At 34.5% G+C, this 21,345-nt stretch overlaps 2 protein-coding genes and 2 long non-coding RNA genes across 4 annotated transcripts; all 4 read right to left on the bottom strand.

The window, feature by feature from the left end:
* Nucleotides 1–916: 916 nt before the first annotated feature.
* Nucleotides 917–1,600, bottom strand: LOC110720172. Its single transcript, XR_002511292.1, has 3 exons — nucleotides 1,463–1,600; nucleotides 1,328–1,369; nucleotides 917–1,242 (listed from the first exon to the last, which is right to left on the bottom strand). It is a non-coding gene; the product is annotated as an uncharacterized LOC110720172 (long non-coding RNA).
* Nucleotides 1,601–4,183: 2,583 nt separating this feature from the next.
* On the bottom strand, nucleotides 4,184–5,306 carry LOC110720171. The gene is made up of 3 exons (XR_002511291.1): nucleotides 5,152–5,306; nucleotides 4,726–4,773; nucleotides 4,184–4,493 (listed from the first exon to the last, which is right to left on the bottom strand). It is a non-coding gene; the product is annotated as an uncharacterized LOC110720171 (long non-coding RNA).
* A 7,442-nt stretch (nucleotides 5,307–12,748) lies between these two features.
* On the bottom strand, nucleotides 12,749–14,140 carry LOC110720232 (F-box/kelch-repeat protein At3g23880-like). Its single transcript, XM_021899238.1, has 3 exons — nucleotides 13,105–14,140; nucleotides 12,923–12,990; nucleotides 12,749–12,832 (listed from the first exon to the last, which is right to left on the bottom strand). Exons 1-3 carry the CDS (start codon nucleotides 14,138–14,140, stop codon nucleotides 12,749–12,751), a joined length of 1,188 nt encoding a protein of 395 aa, XP_021754930.1.
* A 3,040-nt stretch (nucleotides 14,141–17,180) lies between these two features.
* Nucleotides 17,181–19,911, bottom strand: LOC110720170 (F-box/kelch-repeat protein At3g23880-like; the record flags this gene model as incomplete). The annotated part of the gene is made up of 1 exon (XM_021899186.1): nucleotides 17,181–19,911. A coding segment is annotated over one exon (1,020 nt), but the record flags the coding sequence as incomplete, so codon positions are not given.
* Between the last annotated feature and the right edge of the window lie 1,434 nt (nucleotides 19,912–21,345).

Genomic DNA, 21,345 nt, shown 5'->3' with positions numbered 1-21,345 from the left:
AAATCATCTTTTCTTCAAATGCAACTCAGATTATATTGTTAGGTGAAAATTCTTGGTTATTTTTGAAGAGCATCACTACTTTGCTAGTAGATGGAGCTTTGTGAAATAGATTAGATGGTTTATAAAACATACTATTAGCCATAAGATGTATGATATGAGTTGGAAAGGTTGTGTTTGCTGCATCAGTTTAACAAGGCATGGAAGGAAAGTAATACTTGAGTTTTGCATGGTAGCTTGCCAATGAACTAAACATAATCAAATAATCTTTGGTTGAGTTTCCTAATTTAAATTGTACAATGTGCAATGATGAGGGTTTTGTTTTCTTATTTTATCTATCTTTCTCGATTTACCCCTAGTAATGGGCCAGTTCATTTTGGGCAAGAATTGTGGTAGCCAAGTCAGACACTTAGATGCGTGTTCATATCAGATTTGAGTACCGGGTGTGAGTAATATGAGTCCTTGGCAGTTCTTTCCCCTGGATTTTGATCTTTTTTTCTTTTTTTTTTCTTGCTCCTGTAATTTTTCTTCTTGATATTTGTGGGTGGCTTCTTACCATATTCAGGAAGATGTTACTGACAAAATACAGAGCAAAGAAGAAAGAAAAGACTACATGACCATTTACAACTGTCGTAGATCCATCGTTAAATTCATTATGTGACCATCTCTCCCAATTCTTTTGGGGCCTTGGGAGCATTTCAAAATTTCCAGTCTTTTAATGCTAAGCTGCAGATAAATTATGTCATGTAACATTGAGTAGATCTTAACTCTCTATAATTTTAGGTTTTGATATACTCATCTAGTCATCTACAGTTGTGACACAGAGTTTGTTCATGGTGACTAAAAGGAGATTGATTGTTTGGCATCATGTTAAGCGCGTATAATATCCTTCTGTGTTTAGTTGAATAAGAGAGGGAAAAAAAGCTGAAAATAGTTGTGTATTAGAGAATAATTATAAACAGCAAATTATACTATAATGATATTAGAAGCTCATATGAGTACAGAGCACAAACGTGATCCTCAGGTGTCGAAAGCAAAGTTAAACATATCTCTGTGCAGAAATATGTCTCTTATTGAAGTACTATATCATCTATAGATAGCTTATATATATCCTAAGATCATATGAGCTACTATAGGTAAGTAATAGGTGCTCAGTGAGGACCGCACTTGCAGTCAATGCATCGGCAGTTGCTGCCGCACTTGCAACCATGCTCGGGACCCTCTGTCATCATGAACTCCGAGTACCTGCAATGTGATGACCATATTGTTTGTTAATCGATGGGGGGTTCGTTGTACATGGGAAAAAACCGAATTAAGCCATTGAACTTACTCAGTCTCGGTGACCACAAAACCATATTGGCTTCCCTTCTTCCTGCAAGGACAGTGAAAGAGTTGTCAATCTTAATCTGATAGGAACTTAGTAAAACAGAACTAAAGTCTATGAACTCCATAAAACAAAACTTACACACACTGGCTCCTGTCAGCACAGTCACAGTTTCCGCACTTGTCTGCCATTGTTGATTGAGAGTGAAAGACTACAAGTTTTGGGATTCAGCGGCGTATGTCTGTGAGTTGCTTAAACCTGAGTTTGTGCAATGTAGGTCGGTATTTATAGAGGAAGAGCTAGCTAAGGTTTAGGTTCGATACAAGGGGTTGCTCTAAGAGGATCAACACGACACGCAAGAGAGGCACCATTCAAAGGGAATCTGATGAATTGATGGATTTAAGAAGATGGTGGTGCCCTCCCAATGTGGGGGATTTTGGCATTGGCATTCTATTCTTCTCTCGAGTCTTATGTTATCTTTTCTTTTATGGGATCGATCAATCGTTTTCTTATCATCTCTTTTGTGAGTTCTAAAGCTTACACTTGGAGCTTGAGACGAACTAAACCTTGTCGAGTAATAATAAATCAATCTCTAATAATTACGAACCTTAATAATGTTAATTTGTTATTTTGGGGGTGTATGCACGATTTGCCTAAGCCTTAATTTACCAAAATTACTGCTCTGTTTTCAATTTTTCTTGAAATCCACCTATAATTGTCTATTGAAGAAAAAAAATCATTTGGCTAAATATTCTAATTTGAAATGCATGATTTCTTCCTTACAAATGGGGTTTGCATTTTTAAATGTAGTTGATAATTATATCTATCACCCGAAATTGAATCGTCTATTTTGTTGCTATTGAAGCAGCTTTAAGAATCGATAGTGGTATTTCTGTTTTATTGAGAGAAGGCAAATAATTTTGTCCTTCCAAAGTTCCAACTTAAAATTGGGAACAACTCTTGATTATGTATGTAATCGCCAATTACCCTCCATTGCATTTTTTTTAAAAACCAAGGATCATATAAGAATTGATCAAAGCCGATAAGACTTAACCAAAGAGGGAACTAGGGCATAGAGACAGAGATGAGAGCATTTACGCGTCATGTCATGAGCCATTGGCTAAACACCAATTCATCCTTACCCGTACTTATGTATGTTTGAGAGCTAACACCTCATAAAAACTAAAAAAACTTGTACATAACCTTAATCAACAAATACTCTTTGAAAAAGCCGTGCGCCCATTGCATCTATGAGAGATCAAATTGCTGTAAAAGGAAAATTAGAAATGGACAATAGAATCAGAATAATTTGCTTTTTTTAACTAATGAAAGGATGAAATTTAAGATTGAAAGGAGATAACAAAAAGCCCCTTTAATTAATTTTGGATGACTAGCATTACAATTGCTTGTAGCCATGAACCATGACCGAGAATCTTTGATGTGGAAAGTTTAGTCTAGTCTACACTTTTATGGTCTTATTAGTTATTATCATGGTGCAACCTTTTTTATCCATGCAAAAACAAATAAAAAACAAAGTAGTACACAAATTAGGGATTATTGTCACATCTATTTTATAAAGTGCTCAATCTATAATATTCTTCCTATCAAGTCTATGTCATATTAAAGCCATTTGGATGTATGCTTCTTCATAAGAATCTAAGCTTTAGCAATTGTGGCTCGGCCAACTTGTTATCAAAGTGAGTCTAGATGTTGATGTCTTGTACTTCCTCGTTGCGTAATGCATTTGTTTGATTGTCGGTTCATTGGGTGGTTCGTTTAATCTGTTTAATTTGACTAGTTGACCGTATAGTTTAGTTTAGTATAGTTTCGTTTAATCTGTTCGTTTTTATTTATTTTTTTTTTAACAAAGCAAACAGAGTAATAATATCAATTAATAGACAAAGAGTCTGACAATACATACAGATTAATCTCAGAAGGGCGGTCATAAGAAAAAATTCACTGAAACTTTTTCATTTTGGCTATGAAGTAATGAAAGCTAACTTTGTAACTAGAATGTTATAAACCTTTATACCAAACTTCATTTTTTGACTGTTTAATGAATTAAAATTAGTGCAAAAGTCAACTAAGTTTTTTTTTTTAATTATTTTTTTATAATTTTTTTTTTATTTTTTTAAGGCCTCGCATTCCTAAACTAATTAAAATATACTCTATATAACATGTAAAGTTTGTATTTTATAAATTACAGTCATTTTAAAAAAAAATATGCAAATTATAACCCAAATGTACTAATAATTATAAATTGTCACCCAATTTAATTTTTTCACCGATTTGCATGCTGAAAAATGTCCCGTCAAGGTTTTAGGGGTTATTTTAGTTCTTATGGACCGAATTGAGCTCAGAATTGACAAAAAAAAAAAACTAAGCGTCTAGTTTTACGCATTAAAAAATATTTAACTTTTTTTTTGCCTTGAAAACGAGGCACTTACGTTAACTATTTGCTGCTAAGTAGCTTGAACTCTTTGCTCCTCTTGCATCTAGTTTTCACTTTCTCCCAATTTTTTTCTAACGACAAACTTTCCTCTTCAATCAATCATGCAAATTACTTGCATTGCATCTATTAAATCCAAAATATTCCCCATTCACTTTAGTTGTAACTGTTTATAAGGTCGATTATGGTAACTTGTAAAGTTGGCTGATTTATATACAATACTTTCATCGCTATTGTACAAGATTAAACACGTCGGTAAGGTATTATGTACAAGATTGAGGGATAGCTTAAGTGGTTAGAGCTTGCCTTTCATTTTCAAGAGATCTTGGGATCGTCTAGTTTTAATTTAATTGGGGTTTCTTTTGGTTACAGACAACATAATCATAAAATATGAACAAAATGAGACTGATCAATAGCTAATAATAAATTCGATGCAATAATATTGATAGCAAATATAATTAGGCACAGGGCCATATTACAAAGCATACAAAGTAACAAATTATTCCAATAATAAATAAGTCTTCTTATACATAATGTATAAGGTACATAATTAAGTAGATTAGAAGCTCATATTAAACAACATTAGATAATATGATAAGGCCTTCCATCTAATGAGGTTGCTTTGCTTAGTGAGAGCAGCATGAGCAGCTGGTGCAGGCGCAGCTAGCGCCGCACTTGCAGCTGTCGCAGTTACCGCCTTCCATCACCATACCATCGTAGAAGCTGCATGATCGAAGGCAAAGAAGAAGCAAGTTAAACACCATTAATGATCTATTTGCTTTATAATATAACAGATTAGATGTTAATTAGCGTTATTACTACTCCCACCGTCTCTAATAGTTCAACTAGTTAAAACTTTTAGAGATAATAGGAGTAGTAAATATTTTGTTATGTTTAGACTTTATATACCGTGATCCCAATAAGAAGAAATAAACGTGACAATTTTGGAACTTACATGACTTCTTGAGCTACGGTGTCAATTCCATACTGGTTTCCCTTGTTCCTGCAAGAGTACAAAATTGGTCAATAATATTAACAACCAAGATAAAACAAATTGCTCATTTCAAGACAAATAAATTTAGGTTCAATTTTTTACTAAATTATTATTGTCTTCTTTGTTGAGAGTTATTTCTTCACGTCATTTTATAATACAGAACAAAAATCATGTTCAAGACCTTAACTTTTCAAGTCGAGTAATGTACTGAATGATATCACACGGAATTTTGTAGCTGCCATTCGTTTAACACTTTAACCCCTTAGATTATCTCAATTTGTAACATATCAATTTGTAACGAATTATTAACATGTACTAATTTGATATGTACAAAGTTTGATTATGCATAATTAAGCATGAATAATTAGCTAAATAAAATGCACTTACACACACTGGGTGCTGTCAGCACAGTTGCAGTTTCCACATTTGCCAGACATGTTGATAAGTTGATGAATATGAAGAAAACTCTTAAGAGGTTTTGAGCTTAATAAGATATTTGTAGATATGAGTTTGTTGTGAATTTATTTGATGTAATATTGCTTGCTATTTATAGATGAAGAAGAGTTGAACAATTGCTGTATTTTTTTTTAACTTTAGGAGATATTTATGCAATGTGTGGGTCCAATGGAATACATGCACATTTAGGGGATCCTCTTAATGTAGCGTTTTTACAAGTGAACCATCCAAAACGAATATGTTGATTAATTTTTCAATTGGTAAAAGGGGTCTTCAACTCATATCCTCCTCCCATTTTTTATGCCTTTTTCTTCTTTTTTTTCTTTTTTCCTTTTTTTTTTCTTTTTTTTTTGGGATTTTTCTAAGCTATACCCCCAAATTTTTCGGTTTCTAAGTTGTACCCATGTTTTTTCAAAGTTATAAGATGTACCTTTCACCTCATGATATTTTATCAATAATATCATTTAACATCCATATCTGATAGCGAAAGTTAAGTTATTTTATCAACAATGGTATCGTGGCGTTATTAATTTGACATGTGTCCCATTCTAATTGGTTTAACACCAAAAAAATAAAAATCAGAAAATAAAATAATAATAATAATAATAATAATAATAATAATAATAATAATAATAATAATAATAATAATAATAATAATAATAATAATAATAAAGTTATTGTTAACGTTAAAGGTTATTGTTAATAAAAATTAGTGAAGTTGAGGGCACAACTTAGACGTTTGAAAAAGCATGAGCACAACTTAGAAATCGAAGAAGTTTGGGGGCATAACTTAGAAACCCCTTTTTTGTCTATGATATTCGAATGTAATGTAATAATTAATCAGGTTTTGATTGACATTTGATACCTTCTTGGATAATTCAGTGTAAGACAAAAATGTTTTTTAAAACTCATCTAATAAAATTAAGATCATATTAAATCAAACCGGACGCGATTCTAATGAAATCATATCAAAACATCTAATTACAAACAAACAAAATATGTCACTTGTGACCTTTACTAAAAATTTAAGTCGTTACAAGAAAGTAGAGGATTGATTAGTATGCGAAAATATTAAGTTACATCCAAAAGTTGTATTTATGTTTGCAACTCTAGATTATCTATATGTATGTAGTTCATAGTTTATACATATATGGAAGTTTTTTTTTTTAGGGAGCCACAAGGGCGGGGTGAGAATCGATCCCAGGACCTTCTAGGATTAGGAGGGAAGCTCTAACCACTTGAGCTATCCCTCACTATCACATATATGGAAGTTTGTGCTAGGTGTAGTGGGTTGTGTCATTAGTTTGTTAGCTTATAATCACCATGTATTCCAGGGCCGTGGGCCGTCTCGGAGATTATGGGGTCCCTGTTCTAAAATATAATTTGGGGCCCTATATATTTAAAAATCTATGCTAAATTAAAAAAAAAAAAATTGATTACAATTGAAGATTTTAGTAAACAAATGTTGTTACAGCAAGATAAGTAAACGTTAGAAAATGCAGTACTGGGTTATTGGTTAGTAAAAAAAAATCACTTTGTCAAAAAATAAAATTTTAAAAAAATATACGCTCTTCAGGCACTTCACTACTCGTAGTTCACTTCAAATTGCAATTTTGCATAGTAGTAGATTGAGATGAAACCAATTATAAAAGTAGTATTGTTGTAGTTAGGGGTGTGCATTTAAAGACTTGGACCGTAAAACCGACCGGGACCGGACCGGACCGTAGGATTTCGGGTCGGTCCTCGGTCCTTAAAAATCAGTCTTTCCGGGTTTCCGGTCCGGTCCGGGTAAACCCCGGTATATTCCAGGCTGGAGCGGAAACCCGGGAAAAGTGTATATTTTTAATTTTTTTTTTAATTTCCTAAAAACCCTAACTTCTATCAGAGTCTCAGTCAGACAGTCACGCCTCTTCACTCTCTTCTTTCCCGTTCTCACTCTCTATCCCCCTCTGCTCGACGCCTCCGCCCCCGTTCTCAACCACGGCACCGCCCTCATCTCCGCAGCGCCGCCCTCATCTCCGCAGCACCGCCCTCCTCTTCGACTTTCAGCCTCCATGTATGTTCTAGTTCGAAAGTCAGCCTCCTCTTCGTTTTTTGTTTTTGTTTTTTTGTTTAATTAAATTCAATTTGTTAAAATCAGCCTCCTCCTCCGATCACTCCAGCCGTCGATGCCTAACAGCCCTCACCGGAAATCTGTCCTGTTCTAGTTCGAAAGTCAGGTTTGTGTTTTTTTTTTTTTTTTTCCTATTTTTGTTACTTGATAAATTGATAGGCAATTTTGGATGTAATTGTGTGTATTTAATTTGTTTTCAGAGTATTACCATTCAATTGTTCAACAACGGATTCATATTCATGCAATCTAAGTTGCTTGCATCAGTTGCATGTTCAATTCTTTTAAAAAAAACGTTTTTGATTTTAATCTGTTTTTATTCATATGATTCTGCCATATTTTTGGGATTTATGGGTCTAAATTCAAGCTTTATTTTTCTGGAATTTCAATTTGTTATCTATTTCATTCTATTCTTAACATATAATTAAATATAATGTTGTAGATGGCGAGCTCCCAATCCAAAAGGGCACCTATATACTCTTCTGATCAAACGACACATACACTTTCGGATGCTGCTAACAACACTGATATTGATTTATTGCGGCAATCCTTGCCTCCGGACAAGACATTTACGGAGGGACGGAAGTATTTGGTTAGAACAAAAACCAAGAGGAAGGCTGAATATTGGAAGAACTACATTGAGTACTTAGATGATGATGGCAAACTACGTGCTGAATATAAGTTTTGTATGGAGGTTACTTGTCCTGGGTTTACCATTCCTAGTCGTACTACTATTGCTGGAAAACTGAATTGTGGGGTTGTAAATTTTAAAGAGGTTAGAGAAGAATTGATTCGTATGGTCATTACTGATGAACTGCCATTCAAACATGTTGAAAAACCTGTTTTTAAGTATTTTGTGGAGGTTACTTGTCCTGGGTTTACCATTCCTAGTCGTACTACTATTGCTCGTGATTATTTACGCCTTTATTATCGTGAAAAAGAAATACTTAAAAATCATTTGAGGGATGTCAAAAAATTTGTGTCACAACTGATACTTGGACCTCAATTTAAAGAATTAACTATGTGTCTCACAGCTCATTACATAGATAGTGATTGGAAATTGAATAAAAAAATTATAAATTTTTGTCCTATTTCTAGTCATAAGGGTGAGGCCATTGGTAAAGCAGTTGAGGCATGTTTAGACTATTGGGGTATTGAGGATAAGTTGTACATTGTTACAGTTGATAATGCTAGCTCTAATGATCTTGCTTGTGCACATTTGAAAAAAAAATGGTTCAACGAACTGGATGAAAAAAATGTTCGATGCATAGCTCATATTATTAATCTTATTGTTTGGGATGGTATTAGGGAGCATGGTGTGTGCATTGATAGGGTTAGACATGCTGTAAAATATATCAAGAATTCTCCTGCTAGAATTGCTAGGTTCAAAGATCTTGCTCAAAAGGCTAATATACAAAGCAAATCTTTTTTATGCTTTGATGTCCCTACTCGATGGAATTCAACTTACATGATGTTGGAAACAACTTTGAAATTTCAAAAAGTTATTGGTGGGGTGTCACTTCCCGATAGAGAAGGTGTGAAGGATAATGAAAAACCTCTTGACCATGATGATTGGGTCAAAGTGGGAAGGTTAGTTTTGTTTTTGGAGGAGTTTTATCATTTGACTCGTAATATCTCTGGTTCTCTTTATGTGACAAGTAATAAAGGTTTGTTTGACATTGCATATGTTTATGATTTGCTAAATGAATGGGAAAAAAGTGATGATTTGGATTTTCAAGCTATGGCCATTTCAATGAAGAAAAAATTTGATAAGTATTGGGGAAAAGTGGCCAATATGAATATGTTTATATATGTTGCTGCCATCCTTGATCATCAATCCAAATTTCGTATTGTTGAGGAAATACTTAGGGATATGTATGGAGAGGAAGAAGGGACAAGACTTGGTGTTAAAGTACAGCAATTTACTTACTCTTTATTTGAAGAGTATAAAAATTTGTATTCTTCCTTCACTCCTCAAAGTGGCCACAGTGAAGATCATGTGCCTATTAATGTAGATGTTGATGTGGCGGATAAGAGTAAATAAGGCGTATTTTGCAAAAGTTAAGGGTAGAGTTAATAAAAAGATGAGAGGGATAATGCATATGCAAATAGTGAGTTTGATAGATACATCAATGAACAATTAGGGCCGGAGGAAGAACAAATGGATGCTTTATCTTGGTGGGCACAAAATGGACATCGTTATCCTATTGTTTCACGTTGGCACGTGACATATTAGTCATTCCATTGTCTACCGTTGCATCGGAATCCGCCTTTAGTACGGGAGGTCGCCATCTCGATCCTTTTCGGAGTTCTTTGACACCTAAGGTAAATTTTTTTGCTTTAAGTTATTTTATTTTTACATATTTATAATCTCATATTCTATGTTGGATTTGTTATTTAATTTTTATTTTTTTTTATATGAAAGATGGTTCAAGCTTTGATTTGCTCTCAAGATTGGCTTAAACCAAAGGGAATGATGGAAGTTGATGTTGAAGAAAAAGTAAAAGATTTAGAGGAGATTGAGAAAGGTATTTCTTACACTATTACTTGCATTTTTAATTTTTTTGAAATTTTAAATATTTATTTTTTCATTTGATTAGAGGTGGAAGTTGATGATGGTGATCATGAGGTCATTTTTGTGGACTATTTTGCATGATTTAAGATTTGGAGGTAATGTTTCCAGCTTTTATTTTCATTTAAAGTATCTTTAAAGTTCTAATCTCTAACGTTGATGATTTTTTTTTTTTTTTGTTTTGTTTTTGCTAGAGCGGTGATGGAGAATTGATAGAAAAATAGAGAGGAGAAATTATCAAAGATTGAAGAACTTAGCTCTTTTTCATTAAACTTGTATTAATTTGGTAATGTATTTAACTTGGGACTTGTTTTGGTTTATATTCGGATAAATCGGATGTATTGAGTGTGTATGTTGTTTGGCTTTTTTATTTTATTTTTTTTTTATTTTGTGATTTATATATTTTTGGGGAAAAAGTACACAGGTTAAAAAAACAGGTTAAAAAAATAGCAGGGAAGATTAGCAGTCTGCAATTCTGCATGCTGTTAAAATGCAGGGAAAAAAAAAAGGTCAAGTCGGTCCCAGCCAGTCCAAAACCGGAATGGACCGTATTAAACAGGTCCAGACCGGGACCGGACCGGCAGATTACGGTCCGGTTTCCGGTCCTTAAAAATAGCTTGTTCCGGTCCCGGTCCGGTCCAGTTTTGGACTGGTGCACAGCCCTAGTTGTAGTTTACCACAAATTCTCAATATTGAATAATGATTTTTTTTTTAAATATACGTGTTAGGAATTTCTAAATCTAATTGGACATTCTTGTATGGAAAAGAGGGGACATATTTGGTTTTTTTGGAAAAGAAATAAAATTTAATGGAAGCTAAAGGAAGAAGATGGAATATAGAAATTAAATACAGTAATAATTGTAATTCAGATTTGATGATTTGAATAAGCGTGACTTTTTCTTTAAAAAAACATAAAATAAGCGTGACATGATAGAAGAGAGAGAGTACAAAAAACTGATTTCCAAGCCATAAAAAACGGGAATTGAATACAACATTGTTGGGCCCTCTAATTTTTTGGGGCCCTTAGCAGTAGCATACTTTGCATACCCTCATCTACTGGCCTGATGTATTCCTCCATCCCACTTGTCATGTATTCGGTATTCCTATTTTAGGCCCCGTTCTTTAGCGCTGCTCTGATATGCTCTATTCAGAAGCTCAAAAAACAAGGTCTTAATTGTCTCATCGAGTTTGTCTCATTTTCTTTATGGTATATTTTCTCCATTTAACAACTTATATTATTCTCTTTTGAAAACACTTCATTTGCAAATGAACTAACTCTTAAAATGTGAAATTAAGAATATGGAGCAATCTAGGCCCTGTTCTTTTGAGCTTCTGGACAGAGCAGAGCAGATTTCAGCAGAGCCGAGTAGAGCAGATTTCAATATTATTATTATTATTGTTATTATTATTATTATTATTATTATTATTATTATTATTATAAAACCTACAAATTCAATCAGTTTACAAGAAATATTATTATTATTATTATTATTATTATTATTATTATTATTATTATTATTATAATAAAAACCTACAAATTCAATCAATTTACAAGAAATGTTATTATTATTATTATTAAATATTAATTATTAATATTAATATTAAAAATTATTAAATATAAATTATTATAATTATTAAATATTAATTTATTATTATTAAATATTAATAATTTATTATTGTTATTATTGAATATTAATTTTTCATATTATTATTATTATTATTATTATTATTATTATTATTATTTAATATTAAGTATTATTATAATAATTTAATATTAAATATTAATTATAAAGCATAACATTATGCTCTTCTATAATGTCCTGATCCAATATCCAATTTCATGCCTTTCTTTTCGCATAGATTGTTGCTGGTGTAACACCATGCTCTTAGGCTTTCGGCACTAAAGCCACTAATTATTAATTATTACAATGATTCCATGAAATAATATATGCACTGTGGAGGAAGCCCGATGAGTTAAAGACCCTTATTAGAGTCCTCCCTATTCACCCAAGTGATCTCATAGACCTAGAAAGCGAAATCCATGGATCGTTGAGCACCAAGGAAATTAAACATCTTACTCATTTATAACTTTTGATCATTGTCATAGCAGTCTGGACTCTATACATAACCATGTACTCTTTCCCCTAGCATCGAGGATCAATGGTAGGGGTGGAAAATTCATTAGCAACGGTAATTTTTACCTTGGCAAATTATATATAACCAAGGAGAGTAAAGTTGGGTTTCTGCCTACAAATTGCTTCTTCAACATTTTGTACATATATATAATGGTTTATGTAGTTGCTCTTAATGCACCTGTTGAAGGAATTACAAGATACAGTATACCGATTGGTAAGATATGAATGCATAAACATTAACTACTACGAGTCTACAAGTTATTTCAGCTATTGCCAAGTTGCAGAACCAATTTTAACCAATTCAAAATGTTATAATCAAACTGTTGATATTTTTCCAATATAAACAAGTTCTAGCTGTTAATATTCAAGAATTAAGGAGCAGCAGGCCAGTTACATCAGAAATTAGCATACAATTGCAAGACTGATGCAGCCAAAGACAATTACAGCAACCATACAAGGATTTTACCTCTAGTTGGCTGAACTTCACATCAAACATAAGAGGAACAAGTAGACGTTAGATGCTACACTGCCTACATACAATTCAGAAACTTGTTTCTCCCATATTGTGTTGTTCACTAGTTCAAATCCCTGTCGTATAATGAATAGACTCCCATATTGTGTTGAACACTAGTTCACATCCCTGTTGTTGTATAATGAATAGAAAAATGAAGACGGGTGGTGGATAGGATAGGATGAAGTGCTGATCTATTTTCAGGCAATCCAACCAAGCACAAAGGGTGAGATGGGCATGTTCAAGTCTTCTATAACTCGATCAACCAACTTGAGGTGCCGTTTCTGTCCCAATTAGATCCAAGTATGCCAATAAATTTGTACAATTCTAAAAGGAAAGATAAGTGAGATTAGACTCTTAACATGTTGATGCACCAAGTATACACCATCATCAAAATACATTACAGTGGCATGCTCAATCAGCTTGAGCTGCCGCTTTTGTCCTACTTAGATCCAAGAATGCCAATATAGTTGCACAGTTTTAAAGGGAGAAATGGGTGAGATGAGACTCTCAACATGACAATATACTGAGCACACACCCACATCAAAATCAATACCTTGGGAATCTTCGAGCTCTTCTAAAGTCGGATCAACCAACTTGAGCTGCTGCAAATGTTTAACCAAACACAAACCAGCCGGAGAAAAAGCAAGAAGGTCTTTACCAACTGTGAAAGGCATTGAGAATAATTTCTCCCAAGAATCATTACCATCTTGTTGCTTCAGAATCCAAACACCATAGGACTGATCATGTGCACGACAAAGCAACGATAAACACCATTTCATCTCATAGCAATCAAAATCAATATACTCACTAGGTGAAACCGTCACTAAGATTTCTCTACACTTTTCGTCTACTAAATTAAAACAAACAACACGTTGCTGAAACGAACCCCCCGATTTGAAAACATACCAATACAGAGAATCACCAGCAAACACTCCCTTCACAATACCCTCAGACTTAATCAAATCATCCTCACCACTCGAAAACTCTATCTGTTTCCACTTTCCTACTCTCAACGAGAAAACCCAAAACTGGGTACGCGATTTATCAAGACTATCATCCTCCTCATAAGGGCAAAATGCCGCGAATATCCTGTAATCGTCAAGAGCTAATGCATAACCAAAACCACATTTACACAACCATTTACCAGAAGGAGTGCTAATTTTACGATATTTACGAATACAAGGGTTCCACAAAGCAAAACTATTGACATTATACCTATTCTCAGAAAAATACAGACATATCAAACCATTAGAACAACCTATTTCTGTTGGTTTTCGCATAGTATAGCTCAATTGAGCATCCAATTGAACTAAATCTTCAAGATTTTTATTGTGTTCATCGTAGGATAACAAATAAAAATCACGCCAATTACCAGTATTGTTGGCAATAAACTTAGATATCAAAAAATGAGGAGAAATTGAAGAAAATTGAAGGTGGTGTTTAGCGAATTCACAAGTAGAAATAAGATTATACCAATTCTTACAAACAGATTTGAATCGAATTAGGGATTTTACCGGGAGTCTGGGCAGAATGTGGTCGAAGATCAAGTCATCTGGAATGATTAGGGTTTGGAGAAGCTCGTGATTCATCTTCAAATTAGGGTTTTAGAATTGGAGTTTGCCCAATTTTGGTTGAAGTTGAAGTTAAGGTAAGAGGGAAGATTCTATACAGTCGTTTTTATTTACTTCGAGAAAAATTCATATTTTAAGAGCTGTAGAGCGTTTTGACTTTTGATTTATTGAGCCGAGATGAATTGAACTGAAGTTAGCTTAACTGAGTTGGAGTGACTTGTTGAGATAAAGAAATTAGGAATTGAACTTATTTGAACAGAACTTAACTAAACTGAAATTAAGCTGAAAAGAACATACCATAACTAGCTAAGGCATAGTGGTAAGATAGTTGGTCAACTCACAATTTTTAATTAATACTCCGTAAGGATTAAAAGAAAAGCCAAATACTCTAATAAATAAAATATCTTATATAAGTCTCTTAATTGGTATGAATTAAGAAGTTAATAGAGTCCGTCTTTAAAGTTATGGCGTTTTTTTAAATAATCCTCAAATATTCCATACCTAAAAACAATGTGGAACTGTGGAAGACATGAACTATCTCTCTCTCTCTGAAAGTGTAGAATGGAAGAGGAATACATGAGTTCTCTCTACAAGTGGAAAAGTGAATAAATTGACAACAGCCTCCCAAACTTCAAAAGGAATCATAGATCGTTGATTTTAGGTTGACAATATTATTGTACCGGAAAGAAAACCCTACAATTACATAATTGATTGGCCCGCAAAATATTGGGTAATTGTGAATCAAGTGTTAGTTCCTTTGTTACAGAGAGTCCAATCATGATGTGGATTGGCTCGTGAACTATGGGGTAATAGCGAATCAAGCGTTAGTTCTCTTTGAATTCAAAGAGGTCCCTCGGGATCTTAATGTCGTTTTATTAAAAAGACTTGAATGGAGTAGCTTGGCCAAGGATGGTTCCTAAGTAAGTTAGCTTCGTAAAGTTGTAAATTTGCAGGTTTGCAATAAGCCACTGGCATTAGTTGTTTTCTTATTTTCCTCTGTTTTTCTTTTCGTTTGTAAAGAACATAATTGATGATTGTAGTTGATAATTGCCAATCAACTATTGAATTGTTATTTCTATACATTGTAGTATAACATACATTTTCAAGTTATAATTAATACCTTTGATTAATAAGAGCTTGTTTGGGATCATTTTTGGTTTTTAGTTTGTTGTTTTTTTGAAAACCAAAACTAAAAACAGGAAACAAGAAAATAGTGTTTTTACTTTTCTGTTGTCAGTTTTCAAAATTATCATGATTTTAATAAGTTTAAATAATTTTTGATTCATTATGGGATATATATCATATATTTTTAAGAAACAGAAAACTAAAAAATAGAAAAATATAACAATGTCAAACGAACCCTTATTTAATGTTTTGCTTACACAATTTTACTCAATTTGGGTATAATTTCATAGCCAATTTATGCACAACCTATGTTTACTCCTACCAACATACTTCTTTTGCCATACCGGGATTGTGGCAAGCTTGTGCCGGGCTAACAATTATTAAAATAGATTCACTGGCTCTCTTCTATGATAATGTAAATTAGAGCTGTCAATTTGGATAAACGGATCGAGTTAGTGTGAGTCGGGTCGGGTTCGAGTTGGGTCATGCTTGAGTCGGGTCATACATCTTATCGGGTTTGGGTCGGGTTTAGGTCGGGTATCACTCGGATCGGGTGAAAAATAGGTCGGGTTATATTCGGGTCTTTAAGGGTTTAAATGAGTTAGGGTCGTTCTCGGGTTCGAGTCGACTTTGGTTCCAGTCAATTATATACGGGTTATAATCAGGTCAGGTCTTTCTCGGGTTAGAGTCGGGTTCGGTTCAAGTCAATAATTTGCGGGTTATAATCAAGTCGAGTCATTTCCAAGTCAATAATAGCAAGCTTTTTTTTAGTTATTTCATATGGCACAATGCCCATCTTGAATTTTAATTTCCTAGAAAACCATATGTCACATTTCTCAATTGTTTCATCCTTGAAATTTGTCCCTAAAAACATATTGTGAAACTAACCTCTTAAAATTCAAAGTGAAATATTGAAGGATTAGAGTTAGGATCGGATTCAATTTTCATTCCAATACCAATATGAGATAACGACCTATACATATTGATTCAATAACAAGTCGGGTTGAATTTGGGCCGGGTTAATAACAAGTCGGGTTGATTCGGGCCGGGTTTGTAACAGGTCGGGTTGAAATTCGAGTCGGGTTTGTAGCAGGTCGGGTGAAATTCGGGTCGGGTTAGGAAAAAATCGGGTTAAATTTGGGTCGGGTTAGGAAAAGATCGGGTTGAATTTTTGGGTCGAGTTAGGAATAGGTCGTGTTAAATTCGGGTTTTAACGGGTTAAAACAGGTTTGGGTCAATTTCGGTTAAGGCCGGGTTCAGTTCAGGTCAATAATTTACAGGTTACATTCGGGTCGAGTCGTCTCTAGGTCAGTTAATGTTCGAGTTCGGGTCTCAAATACTCGGGTCAACTCGGGTCTAGGATTGGTTTCAGTTCGGATCACCATTTTTTTCAGGTTCGAATAGGTCGGGTAGGGTCGGTATTTCGGGTCGGGTCAGCTTTTGACAGCTCTAATGTAAATCAGATTAGTTATCTTTTAAAAGCAAATGAATTACAAATCTTGGTATACCGTTAGATAAGATGTACTATATGATGCTACACAATAAGATCCTTAATTTCTTTATTTATTGTGAAAAAATCATAAAAGTTGTTGATAATTTTCCAATATAATAGTGTCAATATTCAAGAATTGAATATGAAGGTGTTTACATTACAAAATCATACATAAAATTCCACGATTGACATTATAATATTTCATAAATGATCCTTGCAACCCACAACCAACATGACAATAGTTATAAATAAAGTTAGGATTTGACCTCTGGTTAAAACTTACAGTAAATTCAACACATCAAAAACAAACCGCAAGCAGAAACTAGAAAGACTGATAATAGTCCAGCTACAATGCCGACATAAGACGCACATACTTTGCTTCTCAGATGTGTCATTCGCATCACTACCTAGTACCTACATCATTTACCGTGGTAGTATATGTGATGAGACAATAAACCATTTCCATGCTACAAAGATCCAAACAAGCAAATATACTCCCTAGTTTTAGAGTTCCAAAAGGCAAAATCAGACTCTCAACATGCTGATGTGCTACTAAATTTGCAAACCCACCAAAATCAATACCTTGAGGAGATAATCCATTTTCATACTACTTTGGTTTTTTTTTTTTTTTTTTTGACACAAAACACCAAAAAGCTTCATTAAGAAGAAGGAAAATCAGGGTACATCAAGAGTAACAGCACACTCGACAAAAGGTGGAACAACATCAGTCCACACTTGCAAAACAGTAAAATTTCTACTAGAATTAGCAAGAGTATGAGCGACCTCATTCCCATTTCTACCCACAAGACAAAGGGAGAAAGACGAGCAATAAGAAGCAAGCTTTCGAATGTCTTCGATGATAGCACCCGCAGCAGATTTCACCTTCAGGTTCTTCCTCAGTTTATGGTAAAGATTCGCACAATCAAGTTCCAAAACCGAGTGACTGAAGCTAGCATCCAAAGCCATACACAAAGCATTTCTAGCAGCCATAGCCTCCGCCACTTCAATTTCATAAGTGCCTACCTTCAAGCAGCATGTAGCCATCAAAACTTTCCCCATACAGTCCCTCACCACAGCACCAAACCCCACTACATTATCAGCAAAGCAGGAAGCATCAGAATTAACTTTGACAAGCCCAAGGCTCGGAGGAGACCACGAAGAAACAGCTCCAGCAGAGCAGCTCACACTTGGGGCAGAGGCCTCGTTGGCTTTAGCATATTCACCCACCAGGCTCGAAGCTTTCACAAGGTCCTCTTCAATTGGGGTGATTCTATTCTCGAAAACAAAAGCATTACGCTTCAGCCAAATTCCCCAAAGAAAAGCCCAAAAATAATCCCACCAGAGCTTCTCTTTATAAATAAGCAGTTAGAGAACATATCCATCCAAAAAACAGAGAAAGAAAAGTGCGAGGGAAAATCCAAACGAAGAGGAGAAAGATAACATAAAAGTTTGGCTTCAGGACAGAGGAAAGTTGAGTGGGCCAAAGTCTCAACATCGGAGCCACAGCACTGACAGGTGGTATGCACAACCATACCACATTAGGAGAGGGAACCCCTAACAGCCACACTGTCATGGAGCACACGCCAGCCAGACAATTTTATCTTCGGGGGAATATTTGCACCCCAAAGCCTCTTCCACACACAACATTCACAGTCACAGAGGGGGAAGCACGCGTCACAGCCATAGCCTTCAACTCAACATAATAAGCACTCCGAACAGAAAAATCACCATTTTTGGTGAAGTGCCATGCCCACTCATCATCCCCACCAAATCTGGCTAAGGGAATTTTCATAATTTCATCAACCTCCCACGCAATAAAATGAGTGTTCAAAATCTCATGGGACCAGTCACCATCACTCAGTAGTTCACAAACCATAACAGGTTTACAGCCAGGTTAACATAGTTCCAAAGGGCGAGATAAGACTCTCAACATCCTAATGTGCTACTAATTTCTCAAACCCGCCAAAATCAATACCTTGGGCATGTTTCACATGTCCTAGAACTGGGTCAATCAACTTGAGCTGTCTCTCCAAAGGGCGAAACAAGACTCTCAACATGCTGATATGCTATTAATTTCACAAACCCACCAATATCAATACCTTGGGCATGTTTCACATCTCCTAGAACTGGGTCAATAAACTTGAGCTGCCTCTCATGCTCTATCAAACTCCTGCCAGTTGAGGAGAAAGCCAAATGTGAAGGCATAATAAAAAGGAAATGAGAACAATTTTTCCCAAGAATTAATATCATCCTGTTTCTTTAGAATCCAAACTTCACACAACGAAGGATCATACCCATTCTCATAGCAACGCAACAATAAACACCCTTTAAAAACCTCAATCTCAACACAATCATAAAAACACTCAATTGTCACCGGGAATTCTCGTAACTGTTCATTGACTAAATTATAACAAATAATGCGTAACAAACCTCCCGATTTGTTGACATACCAATACAGAGAAGTATCAACAAAAACACCCTTCATACCACACGCAGAGTAAAAAATTTCGACATCATCCTTCGATAGACAAATCTGCTTCCACTCTCCTAGTGTCAACGAGAAAACCCGAACCCGGGTACATGTATCAGCATATGAATAAAATGCACCAAAAATCTTATAGTCTTCGAGAGTTGATGCATAACCAAAACCACAATTCAACAAGGTTTCTCTAAAATCAGTGCTAATTATACGACATTTACGAGTAGCAGGGTTCCACAAAATGAATTTAACAGTTCGTAAAGCTTCATAAAAATAAAAACAGATCAAGCCATTACAACAACCTACAACATAATATTCACGATTGAATTCGGGCAATTGATAATCTAATTGAGCTAATCTCATATTTTCATCGTGTTCATCGTAGGACAACAAATTGAATTCACGGAAAATACCCTGAATTCCAAACAAATCCTTAAGAAGTAGAAAATGTGGTGATGCTGATGAGAATTTTAGATGAGATTTGGCGAATTGAGATGAAGAGATAAAATTATACCAACTCTTACAAACAGAATTGAATTGAATTAGGGATTTTACCGGAAGTCTGGGTAGAATATGCTCGAAAATCAAGTCGTCTGGGATGGCTAGGGTTTGTGAATTCGAGAATGGAGGTTGAATTCCGCCCAAATTTGGTAAATTTGCAGATTCCAATTTGTACCCTCCATAATTTCTTGCTCAAAATTGGGAGAAGATAGTGAAATTAACAAGTTTTGGAGTATGAAAAATCTCAATTTAGGGTTTGTATGCCCCAAATACTTCACTAGATTTCTACCTCTACGCCAAATGGCTGGAGTGTTATTATTGTAAGGGGTTGTTTACTTGTTTGGTTCAAAACTACAATATTTCTCTAAAAAAATTTAATAGGAGTATGAGTACTCCATTTTTTTACAACGAAAAAAATTTGACTTTTACACTCTCTTAAGTCTTAAGTATGTTTAAGTATGAGAAAGCAAACCATACAATAACTTGTAATTGTTGTAAATATATGTAAGAAACTAAGAATTACTCCGTAGAAAGTGACATAAAAAAATTGAAAAATGTTATACATAGCCCTTAGGGCTACATATAAGCATTGAAAACATTCTTGAAAATTGTTTAAATTTAAAAAATCATGACAATAACACACTAATTACACTGATTTACGCGTGTTTTTATCATGAATTCCTATTTTTATACAATTTCCAAGAGTGTTTTTAATGCTTATATATAGCCCTAAAAGCTATATATAACATTACCCAAAAAAATTACTCAACTAGAACTAGAAAGTGACAAAAAAGTAGTACAATTTTTATTAAGAGCACCCACAATGGTGGGGAGCACCCTCCCCCCCAAGTCCCCAACTCTCTCTCTTTCCTCCATTTGAGCTACCTCAACATTGTAGGAGGTGACTCATTGGTAACCCATAGGTTGGGGATGCCCTCTCTGGCGGGTCACCTGACGCCTTGGCCCACGTGAAGCTCAGCTCATCTTTTCATTTTTTTTGTTTTTTGCCATATTGTGAATTAAAACAGTACTAATAAATCATGGTGAGGTATTGATAAAAGTACGAGAAAGAGTAGTGGGGTTACTCACCATTGTAGGAAAAATAAAGGAGTGACTTAAGAGAGTGACTCAAGAGAGTGGAATATGATGTGGAGGGAGAAAAGTAGGGAAGAGAAAGTAGCGAGCCACTCCACCATTGTGGGTGCTCTAAGAGCGGGACTAACTATCCATAAGTATTAAGACTTGGATTTTACTGACATGGCACATGTCATATCATGTTTTTTTTTTTTTTTTTTTTTTTTTTTTTTTTTTTTTTTTTGCATATCAAGTTTAAAGACCTAACTACAAAATTTATAGAATTGAAATAGATAGGTCTTCGTGTACATATATAAAGCACAAATGAAAGTCAAAGTGGTGTTTATGAATAGTGGACAAATCAAGATATGACATTTAATTTTAAAACGATGGTTGTGCAAAATACAGTAAAACATATAGGGGTGTTTGGCAATTGACTTTTTGCCTAGCTTTGGGCTTTTTCGTTTGGTCAAACAGTAAAAAAATATGTTTGGTAGTTGACTTTTTTTATTGGCTTTTAAGCTAGCTTTTCCGCCAAAAGCTAATAAGAGT

The sequence above is a fragment of the Chenopodium quinoa genome, unplaced genomic scaffold (assembly GCF_001683475.1).
Source record: "Chenopodium quinoa cultivar QQ74 unplaced genomic scaffold, ASM168347v1, whole genome shotgun sequence".
Classification (NCBI taxonomy): Eukaryota; Viridiplantae; Streptophyta; class Magnoliopsida; order Caryophyllales; family Amaranthaceae; genus Chenopodium; species Chenopodium quinoa.
This window is presented reverse-complemented; position numbering and strand designations above follow the sequence as displayed.